This window comes from Pristiophorus japonicus, chromosome 11, assembly GCF_044704955.1.
Source record: "Pristiophorus japonicus isolate sPriJap1 chromosome 11, sPriJap1.hap1, whole genome shotgun sequence".
In the NCBI taxonomy this organism is placed as follows: domain Eukaryota; kingdom Metazoa; phylum Chordata; class Chondrichthyes; family Pristiophoridae; genus Pristiophorus; species Pristiophorus japonicus.
The window spans coordinates 137,787,868-137,810,490 of record NC_091987.1 but is presented as its reverse complement, the minus strand read 5'-3'; the positions used below and the strand labels follow the sequence as shown (position 1 = coordinate 137,810,490).

The 22,623-nt window shown below is 46.0% G+C and overlaps 1 protein-coding gene across 1 annotated transcript in view; it reads right to left on the bottom strand.

Annotated features, from left to right (window-relative positions):
• Positions 1 to 15,393, bottom strand: part of LOC139275592 (probable G-protein coupled receptor 139) — a 34,722-nt gene extending 19,329 nt beyond the window's left edge. Inside the window, exon 1 of the mRNA XM_070892764.1 lies at positions 15,244 to 15,393. Within this exon, the coding sequence (XP_070748865.1) occupies positions 15,244 to 15,393 (150 nt within the window). The remainder of the gene's footprint in view (positions 1 to 15,243) is intronic.
• Positions 15,394 to 22,623: the final 7,230 nt, after the last annotated feature.

Below are 22,623 nucleotides of genomic sequence, written 5' to 3'. Positions count from 1 at the left end.
GGCCCTGACTCCGTTAGGTGCATCGAGGAGGCTCAAGCACGTGGGGAGATCCCGTCCGAACTGACCCCCGTCCGGACGGAACCTCCCTCGGGGGCCGGCGCCTCACAACTTGAGCCGCCTCGGGGAAATCCCCTCCGTGCCTTTCAGTTCCGCGCGGAGGGGTTTCCTGTACGGGCTGCTCCTGCACACCCTCAACTTTGCCATCCTCGCCGGCCGTCCGGACACGCCATGGCGTACCATCTTGCCGTCCGGAGGAGGCGGGGGTCCCCGATGGAGGGCACTCTACGCAGGGGTCCTCCCACTATTCATCGGGGACTTGGCCTGGAGGGTGGTGCACGGAGCAGTGCCGTGCAACAAATTTTTAAGCCGGTTCACGGACTCCCAGGCCGCCTGCAATTTCTGCGGTCTGGAAGAGTCCGTGTTCCATGTTTTTATGGAATGCACAAGGTTGCAGCCCCTGTTTTATTATTTGAAGGGGCTGCTCCTGAAATTCTGGCTGCACTTCTCCTGATCTTTGGGCATCCTGTGCGGAGGGGAGCGGGTAGGTCTGAAGGCCTCCTCGTAGGACTGCTCCTGGGCACGGCCAAGGGTGCCATCAGCCGGTCCAGGCAGCGGGCGGTCGAGGGGGTCGTTCAACCTGACTGACTGCCTCTCTTCCGCTCTTACATCCGGTCCAGGGTGTCCTTGGAGATGGAGCACGCGGTGTCCACCGGTACGCTTGCGGCCTTCCGCGAGAGGTGGGCACCGGAGGGACTGGAGTGCATCATCACGCCCGGCAACCAAATTTTAATTTGATTTTACGTTTTAAAGTTTAATTTGTTTTAATTGCTGGTGCTTTTAGTGTCCCCCTCCCCTTTTATAGGGGGCACTGGAAAAAATTTGATTTTAGCGCCCCAAAAAAAAAAAAAAAAGGGGGAAAAAAAAAAAAAAAGGGCCTTGAAAATGTCTGCTGTGTCACCCAGGCGGGTGGCACGGTTTAATGTTTATGTTAATTTTCAGGTAAACTCAAAAGAGTTTCATGCACAAGGACCCCCAGGTCCCTCTGCACCGCAGCATGTTGCAATTTCTCCCCATTCAAATAATATTCCCATTTACTGTTTTTTTTCCCAAGGTGGATGACCTCACACTTTCCGACATTGTATTCCATCTGCCAAACCTTAGCCCATTCGCTTAACCTATCTAAATCTCTTTGCAGCCTCTCTGTGTCCTCTACACAACCCGCTTTCCCACTAATCTTTGTGTCATCTGAAAATTTTGTTACACTGCACTCTGTCCCCTCTTCCAGGTCATCTATGTATATTGTAAACAGTTGTGGTCCCAGCAACGATCCCTGTGGCACACCACTAACCACCGATTTCCAACTCAAAAAGGACCCATTTATCCCGACTCTCTGCTTTCTGTTCGCCAGCCAACTCTCTATCCTTACTAATACATTTTCTCTGACTCCACGTACCTCTATCTTCTGCAGTAACCTTTTGTGTGGCACCTTATCGAATGCTTTTTGGAAATCTAAATACACCACATCCATTGGTACACCTCTATCCACCATGCTCGTTATATCCTCAAAGGATTCCAGTAAATTAGTTAAATGTGATTTCCCCTTCATGAATCCATGCTGTGTTTGCTTGATTGCACTATTCCTATCTCGATGTCCTGCTATTTCTTCCTTAATGATAGTTTCAAGCATTTTCCCCACTACAGATGTTAAACTAACCAGCCTACAGTTACCTGCCTTTTGTCTGCCCCCTTTTTTAAACAGAGTTGCTACATTAGCTGCTTTCCAATCCGCTGGTACCTCCCTAGAGTCCAGAGAATTTTGGTAGATTATAACGAATGCATCTGCTATAACTTCCGCCATCTCTTTTAATACCCTGGGATGCATTTCATCAGGACCAGGGGACTTGTCTACCTTGAATCCCATTAGCCTGTCCAGCACTACCCACCTAGTGATAGTGATTGTCTCAAGGTCCTCCCTTCCCACATTCCTGTGACCAGCAATTTTTGGCATGGTTTTTGTGTCTTCCACTGTGAAGACCGAAGCAAAATAATTGTTTAAGGTCTCAGCCATTTCCACATTTCCCATTATTAAATCTCCCTTCTCATCTTCTAAGGGACCAACATTTACTTTAGTCACTCTTTTCCGTTTTATATAACTGTAAAAGCTTTTACTATCTGTTTTTATGTTTTGCGCAAATTTACCTTCGTAATCTATCTTTCCTTTCTTTATTGCTTTTTTCGTCATTCTTTGCTGTTGTTTAAAATTTTCCCAATCTTCTAGTTTCCCACGAACCTTGGCCACCTTATACGCATTGGTCTTTGATTTGATACTCTCCTTTATTTCCTTGGTTATCCACGGCTGGTTATCCCTTCTCTTACCACCCTTCTTTTTCACTGGAATATATTTTTGTTGCGCACTATGAAAGAGCTCCTTAAAAGTCCTCCACTGTTCCTCAATTGTGCCACTGTTTAGTCTGTGTTTCCAGTCTATTTTAGCCAACTCTGCCCTCATCCCACTGTAGTCCCCTTTGTTTAAGCACAGTACACTTGTTTCTGACACAACTTCCTCACCCTCAATCTGTATTACAAATTCAACCATACTGTGATCACTCATTCCGAGAGGATCTTTTACTAGGAGATCGTTTAATTTTCCTGTCTCATTACACAGGACCAGATCTAAGATAGCTTGCTCCCTTGTAGGTTCTGTAACATACTGTTCTAAGAAACATTCCCGTATGCATTCTATGAATTCCTGCTCCAGGCTACCCCGTGCGATTTGAGTTGACCAATCGATACGTAGGTTAAAATCCCCCATGACTACTGCCGTTCCTTTTTCACATGCCTCCATTATTCCCTTGATTATTGCCCGCCCCACCGTGAAGTTATTATTTGGGGGCCTATAAAGTACGCCCACCAGTGACTTTTTCCCCTTACTATCTCTAATCTCCACCCACAATGATTCAACATTTTGTTCATTAGAGCCAATATCGTCTCTCACAACTGCCCTGATATCATCCTTTATTAACAGAGCTACACCACCTCCTTTCTCTTCTTGTCTATCCGAATCGTCAGATACCCCTGTATGTTTAATTCCCAGTCTTGGCCACCCTGCAACCATGTTTCTGTAATGGCCACCAAATCATACCCATTTGTAATGATTTGTGCCGTCAACTCATTTACTTTATTTCGAATGCTGCATGCGTTTAGGTAGAGTGTTTTAATCCTAGTTTTTAAACCATGATTTCTAGTTTTGACCCCTCCTACAGGCCCTTTATATTCAGTGGCCCTTTTTGTTTTTTGTCTTGGGTTTCTCTGCCCTCCACTTTTACTCATCTCCTTTCTGTTTTTTGCTTTTGTCTCCTTTTTGTTTCCCTCTGTTTCCCTGCATTGGTTCCCATCCCCCTGCCATATTAGTTTAACTCTTCCCCAACAGCACTAGCAAACACTCTCCCTCGGACATTGGTTCCGGTCCTGCCCAGGTGCAGACCATCCAATTTGTACTGGTCCCACCTCTCTAGAACCTGTTCCAATGCCCCAGGAATTTGAATCCCTCCCTGCTGCACCACTTCTCAAGCCACGCATTCATCTGCGCTATCCTGCGATTCCTACTCTGACTAGCACATAGCACTGGTAGCAATCCCGAGATTACTACTTTTGAGGTCCTACTTTTTAATTTAGCTTCTAGCTCCTTAAATTCGTCTTGTAGGACCTCATCCCTTTTTTTAACCTATGTCGTTGGTACCAATATGCACCACAACAACTGGCTGTTCTCCCTCCCTTTTTAGAATGTCCTGCACCTGCTCCGAGACATCCTTGACCCTTGCACCAGGGAGGCAACATACCATCCTGGAGTCTCGGTTGCTGCCGCAGAAACGCCTATCTATTCCCCTTACAATTGAATCCCCTATCACTCTCACTCTCCCACTCTTTTTCCTGTCCTCGTGTGCAACAGAGCCAGCCATGGTGCCATGAACTAAACATCTGCAATGAAAAGTGACCATGAGGCTGCCGCATTGGTAGCTGGTTCACTAATGTCGTTTAGGGAAGGAAACCCACCATCCTTAACCATGGCCTATATGTGACTCTTAACTGCCACCTGAAATGGCCCAGCAATGTGACTCTTAACTGCCCCCTGAAATGGCCCTGCAAGCCACTCAGCTGCATCAAAACACTAAAGAAAAGGCTAATAAAAATGAAACCGAACAATTCTAGTCATTAAATCCGGTCACCAAAAAGGCCACCCAGTCCAGTAGGCCATGCAAACTCAGCTGACATCCGGCAACTGGTGCAAAAGGGGTAGAACTGTCTGAAGGGCAAGTCAAGCCCACAGAACAATACCTATCAGAAAATGGCCCATCATCATCCATGGTATGTACTACCTCACCGGCAGGTCTGAACCATCTGAAGTGGGTATATAGATGGGTGAGAATGGCCTGGGATGTCCTCAACAGTGACTCTGGCCCACTGGATGTCTTATGGCTTTAAATCAAACACGGACAATGAAACCTCTTGCTGATGACCACCTACCGGCCTCCCTCAGCTGAGGAATCAATATTCTTCCATGTTAAATACCCCTTCGAGGAAGTACAGAAAGAATCAAGAGCACATAATATATTGTGCATGGGTTTTCAATGTTGATCACTAAGAATGGCTCAGTAACACCACAACGGACTGAGCTGGCTGTAACCTGAAGGATAAAGCTGCCCGAATGGGCTTGTGCCAGTCAGTGAGAGAATCAACATGAAGAAACAATGTAATTGGCTTCGTCCTAACCAATTTATCTGTCGCAGGTGCATCTGTTGATAACAATATTGGAAGCAGTGACCACCACGAAGTCCTTGTGAATAACAAGTCTGAGAAATTCGTCTCAGGTGAAGGTGCCAAATAGGTAGTATCACGCTTGATGGAATTGAATATCGCATGTAACAGGCGGTATCATGGTAAATGGAGCCGAATGTTGCATGTAATGGGTGGTAGCACGGTCAATGGAACTCAATATCATGTGTAACAGGCAGTATCATGATCAATGGAGCTGAATGTCATGTGTAACGGGCGGTATCATTATCAATGGAATTGAATATCGTGTGTAACAGGCGGTATCACCGTAAATGGAACTCAATATCGTCTGTAACGGGCGGTATCATGGTCAATGGAACTTAATATCGCGTGTAACGGGTTTATAGATAGGTTAAGTCAGTGGGCAAAAATTTGTCAGATGATGTATAATGTGGGAAAATGTGAGGTTATCCACTTTTGTAGGAAGAATAAAAAAAGAGACTGCAAAATGCTGAGGTACAGAGGGATCCGGGGGGCCTTGTACATGAAACACAAAAAGTTAGCATGTAGGTACAGCAAGTAATTAGGAAGGCAAATAGAATGTTAGCCTTTATTTCAAGGGGGATGGAGTAGAAAAGTAGGGAAGTCTTGCTATAAACGTACAGGGCATTGGTGAGACCATACCTGGAGTGCTGTGTGCAGTTTTGGTCCTATTTAAGGAGGGATATAGTTGCATTGGAGACAGTTCAGAGAAACATAGAAACATAGAAAATAGGTGCAGGAGTAGGCCATTCGGCCCTTTGAGCCTGCACCACCATTCAATATGATCATGGCTGATCATGCATTTCAATATTCTATTCCTGCTTTCTCTCCATACCCCTTAATCCCTTTAGCTGTGAGGGTCACATCTAACTCACTTTTGAATATATCTAATGAACTCTCTGCGGTAGAGAATTCCACATGGCCACAATGCTCTGAGTGAAGAAGTTCCTCCTCATCTCGGACCTAAATGGCTTATCCCTAATCCTTAGACTGTGACCCCTGGTTCTGGACTTCCCCAACATCGGGAACATTCTTCCTGCATCTAACCTGTCCAATCCCATCAGAATTTAATGTTTCTATGAGATTCTTTCTCATTCTTCAAAATTCCATTGAATACAAGCCGAGCCGATCCAGTCTTTCTTCATATGTCAGTCCTGTCATCCCGGGAATCAGTCTGGTGAACCTTCCCTGCACTCCCTCAATAGCAAGAATGTCCTTCCTCAGATTAGGAGAACAAAACTGTACACAATATTCAAGATGTGGCCTTACCAAGGCCCTGTACAACTGTAGGAAGACCTCCCTCCTATACGCGAATCCTCTCGCTATGAAGGCCAACCTGTCATTTGCCTTCTTCACTGCCTGCTGCACCTGTATGCCAACCTTCAATGTACCATGACACCCAGGCCTTGTTGCACCACCCCCTTTACCAATCAGCCCTCCTGGTTTTACCACCAAAGCGGATAACCTCACATTTGTCCACATTATACCGCATCTACCATGTATTTGCCCACTCACCTAACCTGTCGAAGTCACCCTGCAGCCTCTTAGCGTTCTTCTCACAGCTCACACTACCACTCAGCTTAGTGTCATCTGCAAACTTGGAGATATTACATTCAATTCCTTTATCTCAATCATTAATGTATATTGTAAACAGTTGGGGTCACAACACTGAACCTTGCGGTACCCCAGTAGTCACTGCCTGCCATTCTGAAAAGGACCCGTTTATTCCTACTTTCTGCTTTCTGTCTGCCAATCAGTTCTCTATCCATCTCAGTACATTACCCCCAATACCATGTGCTTTATTTTGCAAACTAATCTTATGTGGGACCTTGTCAAAAGCCCTTTGAAAGTCTAAATACACCACATCCACTGCCCCCCCTTGTCCACTGTACTAGTTACATCCTCAAAAAATTCGAAAAGATTTGTCATGCATGTGTTCACTAGATTGATTCCTGGGATGAAGAAAGTTTAAGCAAGCTGGGCCTATACACATTGCAATGTTTAAGATTCTGAGGGGGCCAAAAAGGACAGAGAGGATGTTTCCCCTTGTGGTGGAATCTAGAATTGGAGTAAAGTTTCAGAATAAGGGGTCGCCCATTTAAAACGGAGATGAGGAGGAATGTCTTCTCTTAGAGGGTTGTGAATCTTTGGAATTCTCTACCCAAGAGATCTGTTGAGGCTGGGTCATTGAATATATTTAAGGTAGAGATAGACAGGTTTTTGAATGATAGGGAAGTCAAGGGTTATGGGGTGCGGGCAGGAAAGTGGAGTTGAGGCCAAGATCAGATCAGCCATGATCTTATTGAATGGTGGAGCAGGCTCGAGGAGCCAAATTCCTACTCCTGCTCCTATTTCTTATGTTCTTATGTTCTTATCTCATATACATTCTTAACCACTTTATCTATCTGCCCTGCTACATTCAGGGATCTGTGGACATGCACTCCAATGTCCCCCTATTCCTCTGCACTTCTCAGTATCCCATCATTTATTGAGTATTTCCTTGCCTTTTTAGCCCTCCCCAAATTCATTACCTCACACTTCTCCAGATTTAATTCCATTTGCCACTTTTCTGTTCACATGACCAGTTAATTGATATCTTCCTGCAGTCTACAGCTTTCTTACATAAGAACATAAGAAATAGGAGCAGGAGTAGGCCATACGGCCCCTCGAGCCTGCTCCGCCATTTAATACGATCTTGGCTGATCCAATCATGGACTCAGGTCCACTTTCCTGCCCGCTCCCCATAACCCCTTATTCCTTTATCGGTTAAGAAACTGTCTATCTCTGTCTTAAATTTATTCAATGTCCCAGCTTCCACAGCTCTCTGAGGCAGCGAATTTCACAAATCCGCAACCCTCCGAGAAAAGACATTTCTCCTCATCTCAGTTTTAAATGGGCAGCCCCTTATTCTAAGATTATGACTCCTAGTTCTAGTCTCCCCCATCAGTGGAAACATTCCCTCTGCATCCAACTTGTCAAGCCCCCTCATAATCTTATACATTTTGATAAGATCACCTCTCAATCTTCTGAATTCCAAAGAGTAGAGGTCCAACCTACTCAACCTTTCCTTATAAGTCAACCTCTCCGGAATCAACCTGAGTGAACCTTCTCTGAAATCCCTCCAAAGCAAGTATATATTTTCGTAAGTATGGAAACCAAAACTGTGTGCAGTATTCCAGGTATACGCTGTATAACTGTAGCAAGACTTCCCTGATTTTATACTCCATCCCTTTTGCAATAAAGGCCAAGATTCTATTAGCATTCCTGATCATTTGCTGTACCTGCACACTAAACTTTTGTGTTTCATGCACAAGTACCCCCAAGTCCCGCTGTACTGCAGCACTTTGCAATCTTTCTCCATTTAAATAATAACTTGCTCTTTGATTTTTTTCTGCCAAAGTGCATGACCTCACACTTTCCAACATTATACTCCATCTGCCAAATTTTTGCCCACTCACTTAGCCTGTCTTTGTCCTTTTGCAGAGTTTTTGTGTCCTCCTCACACATTGCTTTTCCTCCCTTCTTTGTATCATCAGAAAACTTGGCTACATTACACTTGGTCCCTTCTTCCAAATTGTTATTATCGATTTTAAATAGTTGGGGTCCAAGCACTGATTCCTGCAGTACCCCAATAGTTGCTGGTTGCCAACCTGAGAATGAACCATTTATCCCAACTCTCTTTTTTCTGTTCTTTAGCCAATCCTCTATTCATGCTAATATATTACCCCCAACCCCATGAACTTTTATCTTGTGCAGTAACCTTTTATTTGGCACCTTGTCAAATGCCTTCTGGAAGTCCAAATATACCACATCCACTGGTTCCCCTTTATCTACCCTCTTAGTGCAATAAACGTACGGCAGTTATCATGGGTGACTTTAATCTATATATAGATTGGGCTAACCAAACTGGTAGCAATACGGTGGAGTAGGATTTCCTGGAGTGTATAAGGGATGGTTTTCTCGACCAATATGTCGAGGAACCAATTGAGAGCTGGCTATCCTAGACTGGGTGTTGTGTAATGAGAGAGTATTAATTAGCAATCTTGTTGTGCGACGCCCCTTAGGAAAGAATGACCACAGTATGGTAGAATTTTTCATTAAGATGGAGAGTGACACATTTAATACAGAGACTCGAGTCCTGAACTTAAAGAAAAGTAACTTCAATGGTATGAGATGTGAATTGGCTAGGATAGACTGGCGAATGATACTTAAAGGGTTGACATTGGAAAGGCAATGGCAGACATTTAAAGATCACATGGATGAACTTCAACAATTATACATCCGTGTCTGGCATAATAATAAAATGGGGAGGGTGGGTCAACCGTGGCTTACAAGGGAAATTAGGCATAGTGTTAAATCCAAGGAAAAGGCAAATAAAAAATTGGCCAAAGAAAGCAGCAAATCTGAGGTCTGGGAGAAATATAGAATACAGCAGAGGACAAATGGTTTAATTCGGAGGGGGAAAATACAATATGAGAGTAAGCTTGCAGGGAACATAAAAAGTGACTGCAAAAGCTTCTGCAGATATGTGAAGAGAAAAAGATTAATGAAGACCAATGTAGGTCCCTTAGAGTCAGAATCAGGTGAAATCATAATGGGGAACAAAGAAATGACAGACCAATTGAACAAATACTTTGGTTCTGTCTTCACTAAGGAAGACACAAATAACCTTCCAGAAATACTAGGGGACCGAGGGTCGAGTGAGAAGGAGAAACTAAAGGAAATCCTTATTATTCAGCAAATTGTGTCAGGGAAATTGATGGGATTGAAGGCCGATAAATTCCCAGGGCCTGATAGTCTGCATCCCAGAGTAATTAAGGAAGTGGACCTCGAAATAGTGGATGCATTGTTGGTCATTTTCCAACATTCTTTCGACTCTGGATCAGTTCCTATGGACTGGAGGGTAGCTAATGTAAACCGACTTTTTAAAAAAGGAGGGAGAGAGAAAACAGGGAATTATAGACTGATCAGCCTGACATCGGTGGTGGGGAAAATGTTGGATCAATTATTAAAGATGTAATAGCAGCGCATTTGGAAAGCTGTGACAGGATGGGTCCAAGTCAGCATGGACTTATGAAAGAGAAATCATGCTTCACAAATCTTCTAGAATTTTTTAAGGATGTAATAGTAGAGTGGGCAAAAGGGAGCCAGTGGATGTGGTGTATTTAGACTTTCAAACAGCTTTTGAAAAGGTCCCACATAAAAGATTAGTGTGCAAAATTAAAGCACATGGTATTGGGGGTAATGTACTGAAGTGGATAGAGAACTGGTTGGCAGACAGGAAGTAGAGAGTAGGAATAAACGGGTCAGTTTCAGAATTGCAGGCAGTGACTAGTGGGGTACCGCAAGGTTCAGTGCTGGGACCCCGGCTATTTACAATATACATTAATGATTTAGACAAAGGAATTGAAACTAATATCTCCAAGTTTGCAGATGACACTAAGCTAGGTGGCAGTGTGAGCTGTGAGAAGGATGCTAAGAGGCTGCAGGGTGATTTGGACAGGTTAGGTGATTAGGCAAATACATGGCAGATGCAGTATAATGTGAATAAATGTGAGGTTATCCACTTTGGTGATAAAAACAGGAGGGCTGATTATTTTCTGAATGGCGACAGATTGGTAAAGGGGGAGGTGCAACGAGACCTGGGTGTCATGGTACATCAGTCATTGAAGGTTGGCATGCAGGTGCAGCAGGCAGTAAAGAATGCAAATGGCATGTTGGCCTTCATAGCGAGAGGATTTGTTTATATGAAGAGGGAGGTCTTCGTACAGTTGCACAGGGCCTTGGTAAGGCCACACCTTAAATATTATGTACAGTTTTGGTCTCCTAATCTGAGGAAGGACATTCTTGCTATTGAGGGAGTGCAGCGATGTTCACCAGACTGATTCCAGGATGACAGGACTGACATATAAAGAAAGATTGGATCGACTAGTCTTGTATTCAATGGAATTTCAAAGAATGAGAGGGGATCTCATAGAAACATATAAAATTCTGATGGGATTGGACAGGTTAGATGCAGGAAGAATGTTACCGATGTTGGGGAAGTCCAAAACCAGGGGTCACAGTCTAAGGATAAGGGGTAAGCCATTTAAGACCGAGATGAGGAGGAACTTCTTCACTCAGAGAGTTGTGGGCATGTGGAATTCTCTACCACAGAAAGTTGTTGGGGCCAGTTCATGAGATATTTTCAAAAGGGAGTTAGATGTGGCCCTCACAGCTAAAGGGATCAAGGGGTATGGAGAGAATGCAGGAATGGGGTATTGAAATACATGATCAGCCATGATCATATTGAATGGTGGTGCAGGCTCAAAGGGTCGAATGGCCGACTCCTGCACCTATTTTCTGTGTTTCTATGTTACATTCTCAAAGTTTTTCTTCACTCTCAATCACACATACAATTTTTGTATCATCTGAAAACTTCTTAACCATGTCCTCTACATTGAAGTCTAAGTCATTGATATATACCATAAAAAGCAAGAAACCCCTGAGCCCTATAGAACCCCACTGGTAAGTCACAAAATACCTTTGACTATTACCCTTTGCTTCCTGCCACTGAGCCAGTTTTGGATTCAACTTGACTCTTTCCCCTGGATCCTGTGGACTTTAACTTTTCTGGCCAGTTTGCCATGTGGGACCTTGTTAAAAGCCCTGCTCACATCCATGTAGACTACATCAAATACACTACCCTCATCGACCCTCCTTGTTACCTCCTCATAAAATTCAATCAATTTAGTCATATACAACCTTCCCTCAGAAAATCCATATTGACTGTCCTTAATTAATCCATGCCTTTCTAAATGACGATTAATATTGTCCCTCAGAATTTTTTCCACCACTGAGGTTAGACTCACTGGCACAGTCTATACCATTCTGCCCTTTTAAACAACGGTACAATGTTAGTAGTCCTCCAATCCTCCAGCACTACACCTATTGTCAGAGGGGGTTGGACAATGATGAGCAGATCCTCTGCTATTTCCTCCCTTGCTTCTCTTAACAGCCTGGGATATATTTCATTCGGGCCTGGTGATTTATCTACTTTCAAAGATGCTAACCCTTTAATAATTCCTCTCTCACTATGTTGAGCCCATCTAATATTTCACATTCCTTCTCCTTAACTACAATATCTGCATTGTTCTTCTCTTTTGTGAAGACATGCAAAGTATTCATTAAGAACTATACCCATGCCTTCCGTCTGCACACACATTTTAGTCTCTAATAGGCCCTACTCTTTCTTTAGATATCATCTTGCTCTTTATGTATTTACAAAATATCTTTGTGTTCTCCTTGATTTTATTGCCAATATTTTTTCATGCCTTTGTTTCCAAATTTCCTTTTTAATTTCACCCCTGTACTTACTACATTCGTCCAGGCTTTCTGCAGTATTAAGCTCTTGGTATCTAACATAAGCTTCCCTTTTCTGCCTTATCCAACCCTATATACTGCTTGACATCCAGTGGACTCTAGATTTGGGAGTCCCACCCTTTTTCTGGAGCCAGATCTCATTACAGCCTTGGTCCAAACTTGGACAAAAGAGCTGAATTCCAGAAGTGAGGTGAGAGCGACTGCCCTTGACATCAAGACAGCATTTGACCGAGTGTGGCATCAAGGAGCCCGAGCAAAACTGAAGTTAATGGGAATCAGGGGGAAAACTCTCCACTGGCTGGAGTCATACACATCACAAATGAAGATGGTTGTCGTGGTTTGAGGTCAATCATCACAGCCCCAGGACTGCAGGAGTTCCTCCGGGCAGCATCCTAGGCCCAACCATCTTCCGCTGCTTCATCAATGACCCTCCCTCCATCATAAGGTCAGAAGTGGGGACGTTCGCTGATAACTGCATGGTGTTCAGTGCCATTTGCAACTCCTCAGATAATGGAGCAGTCCATGCCCGTATGCAGCAAGACCTGGATGGACGACATTCAGGCTTGGGCTGATAAGTGGCAAATAACAGTCACGCCACACAAGTGCCAGGCAATGACTATCTCCAACAAGCGAGAGTCTAACCATCGCCCCATGACATTTTACGGCATTACCATCGCCGAATCCCCCACCATCAATAACCTGGGGGTCTCCATTAACCAGAAACTTAACTGCACCAGCCACAGAAATACTGTGACAACTAGAGCAGGTCAGAGGTTGGGTATTCTGCGGCGAGCGTCTCACCTCCTGACTCCCCAAAGCCTTTCCACCATCTACATGGCACAAGTCAGGTGTGTGATGGAATACTCCCCACTTACATCAATGAGTGCAGTTCCAACAACACTCAAGAAGCTCAACACCATCCAGGACAAAGGAACCCGCTTGATTGGCACCCCATCCACCACCTTAAACATTCACTCTCTCCATCACCGACGCACCGTGGCTGCAATGTGTACCATCTACAACATGCAGTGCAGCAAATTGCCAAGGCTTCTTCGGCAGCACCTCCCAAACCTGCAACATCTACCACCTAGAAGGGCAAGGGCAGCTGGTGCATGGGATCACCACCACCTCCACATTCCCCTCAAAGTCACACACCATCCTGACTTGGAAGTATATCACTATTCCTTCATCGTCGCTGGGTCAAATGCCTGGTACTCCCTCCCGAACAGCACTTTGGGAGTACCTTCACTACACAGACTGCAACGGTTCAAGAAGGCGGCTCACCACCATCCTATCAAGAGCAGTTAAGGATGAGCAATAAATGCTGGCCTTGCCAGCGACATTCACATCCCGTGAATGAATAAAAAAAAACATATTTGCTCTGAACCCTCACTATCTCATCATTGAATGCCTCCCACAGCTCTGACAATGATTCACCTTTAAATAGCTGTTTCCAGGAGCCAAATTGCATCTCAGCATAGTAAAATTGGCCTTTCCCCTTTACTCCTGTTCTATCTTTGTTCTTTCCATAACTACACTAAATTATTATCACTACCTCCAAAATAGTCTCCCATTGATAACCCTCCCACCTGCCCACCTTCATTCCCTAAAATTAATACTGACTAAAATGTTCTCCTAAATGCATTATAAGAATTCTGCACTCTCTATGCCTTTTACACTAATGCTATCCCAGTTAACATTAGGGTAGTTGAAATCCCCAATGTTTACTGTCCTATTGTTTTTGCTCATCTCAGAAATTTGCCTACATATTTGCTCTTGTATCCCACTCTGACTATTTTGGTATCTATAATATACTCCCAACAGTGTGATTGCCCCTTTTTTTGCTTCAGTTCAACCCGTATGGCCTTATTTGATGATCCTTCCCTCCTCACAGCTGCAATAGTTTCTTTAACCAATATGGCCGTTCCCCAGCCTCCCCCCTCGTTTTTAATCTCCCTCTCGATCTCGTCTGAAAACCCTCTAATCAGGAATGTTGAGCTGCCATTCCTGCCCTTCTTTCAGCCAAGTTTCAGTAAAAGCTATGATATCATACTTCCACGTGTCTATCTGCACACTCAGCTCATTGCCTAATTCACTAAACTCCTTGCATTGAAGTACATGCCATGAAGCACTGCGAATCCCCTTTGTTGTCTATTTTCTAGCCTTTGTTACCTCTGCCTTCCACACTCCCGAATTTTCTGCCTTCCATTTCCAACTTTGCTTCTCTCTCTTCTGAATCTACTCTCAGGTTCCCATCCCCCTGCCAAGCTGGTTTGAACCCTCCCTAACAGCACTAGCAATGTCCCCCATCCCCCGGGATGATATTGGTCCCGGCCCTGTTGAGGTCCAACCTGTCCGGCTTGTACACATCCCACCTCCCCCAGGCCCGGTTCCAATGCCTCAGGCATTTAAAGCCCTCCCTTCTGCACCATCTCTCCAGCCAAATGCTCTACTGCTCTATCCTCCTATCCTATACTTACTAATGTGTGCCACCGAGAATAATCCAGAGATTGCTACCTTTGAGGTCCTGTTTATTAATCTCTTTCCTAGCTCCCTAAAATCTGCCTGCAGGACCTCATCCCTCTTTCTACCAATTTCATTGGTACTGATATGGACCACGAACTCTGACTGTTCACCCTCCCCCCTCAGAATGCCCTGCAGCTGCTCAGTGACATCCTTGACCGTGTCCCCAGGGAGGCAACATACCATCCCGGAGTCACGTCTGTGGCCGCAGAAACACCTGTCTGTTCCAATAAATATTGAAGCCCCGTCACTAATGCGTTCCAGACCTTCCTTCTCACCCCATGTACAGCTGAGCCACCCATGGTGCCATGGCTTTGCTTCTAGCTGCACGCTCAAGAGGAACCAACAGCCTCACCAGTATTTAGAACTGAATATCGCTTAGAAGGCAAGATGCACTCAAAGGACTCCTGCACTACCTGTCTGGTCCTCCTTGTCTGTCTGGTGGTCACCCATTCCCTTTTTGTCTGAAAACTCATAAGCTGCAGGGTATCCACCTCCTGCAATGTGCTATCCATGTAGCTCTCAGCCTCGCGGATGCACTACCTCATGCCAGCCGCTGCTCAAACTCCGAAACCAGAACTGAAGCTTCTCCAGTTGGCAGCACTTCCTGCAGTTGTCCAGAACATGAGAAGCATCCTGGACTCCCCACGTGGGGCAGGATGTGCATTCGATGGGACTGAGGTTCCGTGACATACCTCTATGCAACTAGTTCTAATAATTTAAACATCTTCGCCCCGTATCATTCTTTTGAATCTGTGCTGCAGCCTCTCCAAGGCCAATATATCCTTCCTGAGATGTGATGCCCAGAACTGGATGCAGTTTTCTAAATGTGGTCTGGCCAGAGCACTGTACTGCTGGAATGTAACTCACACCCCTATTTTTTCCAGCCCCTTCGAGATAAGGGCCAACATTCCTTTAGCCTTTTAAATTATTTTTTAGTATTGGATTACTAAGTCTGCCAAAGCGATTCACTTGCTTCTGAAATTCCATCAACAGTCATGACATTTCTTGCAGGTGCTTTGACCCCATTTGGACCCCACTTATTTGTCTTCCGAAGGGGATAGCAATTAATTGTTGGATGTCTGATAGTCATGGGACCATAGTGTGAACTAACATGACACGACTGCGCACTCTCCAACCATAAACCTGCATCTTCCCCTGCTTCATATCTTTCTTCACTTATCCAATTATTCAGCAGGTGAATGCAAAAGACAAGGCTGAATCATTTGCAACCAGCTTCAGCCAGAAGTGCCAGATGGATGATCCACCTCGGCCTCTTCCTGAGGTTCCCACCATCGTAGAAGGCAGTCTTCAGCCAATTTGATTCACTCTGAATGACATTACGAAACATCTGAGCACACTGTATACAGCAAAGGCTCTGGGCCCCGACAACATCCCAGGTGCAGCACTGTAGACTTGTGCTCCAGAACTAGCCGTGCCTCTAGCCAAACTGTTCCAGTACAGCTACAACACTGGCTTCTACCCAACAAAGTGTAAAATTACCCAGGTACGTCCTATCCACAAAAAGCAGAACAAATCCAATCCGGCCAATTACCATCTCATCCGCCTACTCTCAATCATCATCAGCAAAGTGATGAAAGGGGTCGTCAGCAGTACTATCAAGCCACACTTACTCCCCACTAACCTGCTCACCGATGCTCAGTTTGGGTTGCGCAAGGACCACTCGGCTCCACACCTCATTGCAGCCTTGGACAAAACATGGATAAAGGAGCTGAATTGCAGACATGAGGTGAGTGCCCTTATCATCAAGGCAGCATTTGACCGGTTGTGGTATCATGGAGCCCTCATGGAATTGAAGTCAATGGGAATCAGGGAGAATCCTGTCCACTGGCTGGACTCATATCTAGCACAAAGGAAGATGGTTGTTGTTATTGGACGTCAATCATCTCAGCCCCAGGACATCATGGCAGGAGTTCATCGGCACAGTGTCCTCAGCCCAACCATCTTCAGCTGCTTCATCAATTACCTTTCCTCCATCATAAGGACAGAAGTGGGAATGTTCACTGATGATTGCACAGTGATCAGTTCCATTCGCAACTCTTCAGATAATGAAGCAGTTCATGCCCGCATGCAGCAAGGCCTGGACAATATTCAGGTATGGGCTGATAAGAGGCAAGTAAGATTCATGCCACGCAAGTTCCAAGCAATGATTATCTCCAAGAAGAGAGAGTCTAACCACCTGCCCTTGACATCCAATTCCATTAGCATCAACAACATCCTGGGGGTCGCCTGTGGTCTCTTAATTTGCGGAGGAAAGATCGAATGGTTCGAGACTGACACCAATATGGTTTATAATGGCTATTTTATTGTCAACAAGTAAAAGATTGATACATGTGAGTATTTAAGTGGTCGTTAACAGAGTAGGGCAAGGATTGATTTTACCTGCTCCTATCCAGGGTAAGGCCCAACATCCCTTCGCCAGTTGCCTGTCAAGCTGTGCCTTCCTCTGTTGCCTTGACTCCACACTCCTTCGGCCTGACTCCTAGTTCTGACCTGACAACTTGAACTGCAGACTGGCTTCTGCTTTTAAACCCCAAGGAACAAGAAAGCTGCAGACTGCATTCTTGTCCTTTGCAGAGTAAATTGTATCCATCAATACCTCCATACCATTTCCTGAACCATCACAGTTGTCATTAGCATCTCTGTCTAACAGTTAATGGCAATCCTGTTTGTTGACTATTGCTCAACTTAGCTGTCATTTTGTACTTCAAAGGAACGTGAATCACATTGAAACCATCTCAGATTATGAATGTGATTTTTCAGATAGTCTGTGTGTTAGTTTCTGCGTCTCCATTCCTCTGGCCAATCTGAAATTAACAACTCACCTGGGATGCCTTCCACACAATCTGGGATGTTGCCGGATCGTCTGCTTGTTCCAGCTTCCCCATTGTCTAGACCGATCTCCAATATTAGCCTATCCTAATCGGGACAATGACACCATGATCTGATCAGCTTCTGACCTGCGTCAGCAGCCTGTGGTTTTAAACAATATCACTTTGTGACTTGCAATGCAGGAAGAAGAATGTTTCCAAGCAAAGGATGTTCATTTTGCTTCTCTGTCCAACATTCTTACCAGAAACCTAACTGGACCAGCCACATAAATACTGTGGCTACAGGAGCAGGTTAGAGGCTGGTTATTCTCCAGTGGGTGACTCATCTCCTGACTCCCCAAAGCCTTTCCTCCATCTATAAGGCCACTATCCCCAGTGGAATTTCGAGAATGTCTGCCATAAGAGCATAAGAATTAGGAACCGGAGTAGGCCACACAACCCCTCGAGCCTGCTCTGTCACTCAGTAAGATCATGGCTGATCATCGTACTCAATTCCACTTTCCCACCTGATCTCCATATCCCTTGATTCCCCGAGAGCCCAAAAATCTATCGGTCTCAGTCTTGAATATACTCAAAGGCACAGCACCAACAGCCCTCTGAGGCAGAGAACTCTGAAGATTCACAACCCTCTGAGTGAAGAAATTCCTCTCATCTTGATCTTAAATGATCTATCCCTTATCCTGAGACTATGCCCCCTAATTCTAGGCACTCCATTCAGGAGAAACAACCTCTCAGCACCTACCCTGTAATCCCCTTCAGAACCTTGTATGCTTCAATGAGATCACCTCTCATTCTTCTAAACTCCAGAGAGTATCGGCCTATTGTACACAATCTCTCATGGTAAGACATCCCTCTCATCCCAGGAATCAATCTAGTGAACCTTTGTTGCACTGCCTCCAAGGCAATTGTATCCTTCCTTTGATAAGGTGACCAAAACTGTGCGCAGTACTCCAGGTGTGGTCTCACCAAGGCCCTGTACAATTGTAGCAAGACTTCCCCACTCTTATACTCCAACCCCCTTGCAATAAAGGCCAACATACCATTTGCTTTCCTTATTTCTTGCTCTACCTGCACGCTAGCTTTCTGTGTTTCGTGCACGAGAATATCCAAATCGCCATGGACACCAACATTTCAAAGTTTCGCACCATTTTAAAGATATTCTGTTTTTCTATTCTTCCTGTCAAAGTGAATAACCTCACATTTCCCCACATTATACTCCATCGGCCATGTTACTGCCCATTCACTTAGTCTATCTCTGTCCCTTTGCAGACCCTTTGGGGGAGAAATTCGGCCGTGCCTCTGTTGCGGCATTAATCCAGACGGAGCGGTACTTTTAGTGCCTTGAAAAAGTTTGCGTCTCCCGACCGGAAATTCTTCAGAATCGGTCGAAGAGCTGACGGAGGCACTAAATCAGCCATTGTACACCAGAGCTGGGGCGGGGCCCGCAATAACAAAAGTTTGGTCGGTACCTTTTGCGGACCCATTGCGCATGCACGGATCTCCGAATCAAATCCCGGGAAAAGCCAACTCTTAAAGGTATGACAAATCACTTACCCGAGAGCGGGAGGATGGATGCGCAGGCAGGCAGACAACAAGCGCACCATTTCTGGGCCGTGGCCCTTGAAGTGTTGCTGGAGGCCATGGAACGGCGCCAAAATGCCCTGCTGCCTGGAGGGGGATGAAGGCCACCCCCAGAGTGTTTAGGAGGCTGTGGAGGGAGGTCGCACGGCACGGTTCTTCCCACGACAAGGTGCTGAGGACCGCAATTCAATGTCACAATAAATTCAATGACCTTACATGGGTCGTCAGGGTCAGTACCCATTTCATTATCCTTGTAATGCCTTCATGTGAACCTCACTGCTTCACATTGCCCACACCTTCTCTATGTGTGCCAGGTAATGCTCCTCGTTGCTGTAAACACCTATCAAAGCTCAGTATTGCCTCCCCATTCATGCCCCACCCATCCAAGCATCTCTCATCTTTTAGCTCCCAACTCAGCCTGAGGACACTAACAACACCTTTTAACTCTCCATATGCGATCACAGGCCTTTAGCCTCATACTTACTCATAGCACCTTGTGCCTAGATCCCACCTTTTACATATCCACTGTGAGCTGCCATGCAGGCTGAGATGCAGACATTCATACCTTGTGACATCAGTAGCGAATCACTTACGACAGACAGATGTTGCACACCAGTCGGTATACACCCACAGACAACATCTTGTTTTGCTCAATGCAGGCCAAGCTCGCCCACAACAGGCGAGAGCAGGAGCAGACGGAAGGAGGGGAACCAGACCTCCAGGACCTCACCGCCATCGAGGAGCAAATGTCGACCCTCAAGAGCCCATCAGAAGCAGCCGGACAGGCCGAGCCCTCACAGGACACTGACGGTTTGACAATGAGATGTCCGTTTTCTGTGACAGCCCTGACCCTTGATCCCACACACCTTAAACATTTATCTCCAAAATAACAATGCCCCCTCTTTCTTGCCTAACTGCCGCCTCCCCAACTGCTCCCCACACTTGTGTTGCTTTGTGCTTACAGACAATGAACCAAAGGAGCCACAGCCTCCCGTCAGCCTGTGTCCTCACACGAGGGGGAGGATGAGGAGGATGTTGAGACGTCTATGGCGACCGACCAGGACCCGACCCCAGTGCCCACGAGTGGGGACACCAGCTCGGTGGAGGACAACCCCAACTTCGGGGCTTTACGGATGCTGACGCTCCTGGACCCAGTGGCCTGCAGCAATGCGCAGCACGAGGGGAAGCTCGGGGCCGGCTCTCCAGAGGGTAAGTCGGCCCAGGAGTCCTGCTCACTGTCAGGCAGAAGAGGATCTGGGATTTGGAGGCTCCGTCTAGGGAGTCATCGCAGGTACACCGTGAGGTTATGGGTGCCTTGGGGAGTGTGCCACGGAGTGTGGATGCACTTGCTGTGAGTGTGGTGATGGCTGCCTCTAGCAGGGTCCCTGCTGCTCAGCAATCCACTGAGACCATCATTGCCCGTCTAAACCAGGAAACGGCCTCAACGAGCGACACTGGGGTTCCAGAGGTGATAGCGCCTGCCATGGTTGACATGCGAGCAGCCATGACATCACAGGCCGAAGCCATGCAAGGTCTTTGTGATGTTCTGCAGACACTGGTTGCTGGCCTGCAATCTCAGACTGCAGCAGTTGAAGCACAGACTGCATCGTTTCAGGTGCTCCCTGTGTTCCTTCAGTCTCAGAGTGCTGCCATACAAGCAATGTCTGCCGCTGTCCTCTCGGTCTTCTCCACAGTCGGATGGGGAACAGACGGTGCTGCAGCAGCTCAGCAATCTGTGGGAGCACATATTGCTCCTGATGTTCTGGCACCACCCCGGAGGAGTGGCAGTGTTGCACAGGAAAGTAAGGTGCTGTCCTTCCTCACGATTGCAGCATTCCGGCTCCCACCACTGCCAGTCCGCCTTTGCACCTGACACGGCCTGCACCCCAGCCATCCCACTGAGGCTGTCCATCCTGAGGTGGTGCAGTCAGCAGTCGGGCCTTCCATGCCCACAGCTGATCGAGGGCGTCCTCCCTGGCCATCTGTCCTGTGTTCCTCAGACATACAGCAGGCCTCAAGAAGCCTTGCTGCAGGCACTGAGGACCCATTGAGGAGGAGCAGTAGGTGAGGGAGGGGGTGAGACAGAGTGGTGGGAAATGCAAACCAAAACCCACTGATGAAAGGTGTCCCCATGAGGCCCATGTGCACAAAGGTGTCAATTTTGTTCATCACGTGTATAATTTGAAGGGCCGGGTGCTCCATTTTGTATTAATTGAGAGCGTGTTTTTTTTTGAGGATGTTACAGCTGTTTGTTAAATAAGTATTACTTTGACCGTCACTCTGAATACATCTGTATTCAGGAATGGTGCTCGCAAGGCCACGTGCATGCAGTCAATTGCTCCTTGCACCCTACGGAAGCCCGCTAACCTGGCAAACCCTCATGCGTGCTCATGCTGTTTCTCCATGGTCATCGGGTAGGTAATGAAGTCCATTCAATGGATGTAGAGAGCCTGTGTGACGTTGTGGATGCAGCAATGTGCTGCGAATTGTGAGACGCTCCTGGAAGGAGCTGGAAGCATAGAAGGTAAGTGCTACCGTGACCTTCACTGTGTTGGGCAATGCAGTCCTGGTGCCGATGTGAGGTTGCAGGTCTGCCTGCAGGAGATGCTAACAACCTCCTTTCGGAAGTGCAGCCTTCTGACACCCTGCTCCTCGGACAGGTCCAGGTGTAGGATTTTTCCCTGCAGGTTTCAAACATCAAGACTTATAAGAACACTGAGATTTTCCAATACAATAGACTTCATTTAGACTTAGAACTTCTCCTTCACAATATCAATGCCTCAATTTAATTAATTACATAAAATTATAAACAAATTTAAACTTCGCCATGTATATGTCCCTAAGTTAACTGGTTATGCACAATCTTCCTCAGCAATAACTATGCTCAACCTGGCTCACGTATAATACTGTGGGTGATCAATCCAACTGAATATACCTTCCATGTGTTCGACCGGCCATCTTCCAACACCTCCCTCTTGGTGTCCTTTTCCATGCTCAAGAGAGTGATTTCCTTTGTCCTCGTTTTTTATAGTTCACAAAAAACTGGGTGTGCATGATAGCTGGGTGTCCAGCTGTGTTTGGCCAGAGATAACGTGACCCTTTCGCTGATTAGCCAACTCGAATGTCCTTCAATGAGCCTCTACCTGTTTAATGCCTCTTCCTGTTTGAATTCCAAACTGCCTGTTGTGTGGAATGCCCACCGCGTGAGGTTTCTTCAGTCAGGTTGTTAATAATTATTCACGTCTCATAAGCTTTGACAGGTATGACCATTGCTGCCGGTAAAGCCATAGCGGGTAAGGCCTCCTGCCCTGATGTCTAGGGGCTCTCCTCCTTCAGCCACTGACATGGTCAACAGCCCTTCTCTCTTCCGACGCCTTGCTAGAGCATGTAGAATGTGACACTGGCGAACTAGTAATGCCCCCATTAAAGTTTTAGAAACAAATTCTTCTCAAGCTGAACTATTATATCTCTCAGCCGGTGCAGACTCGGA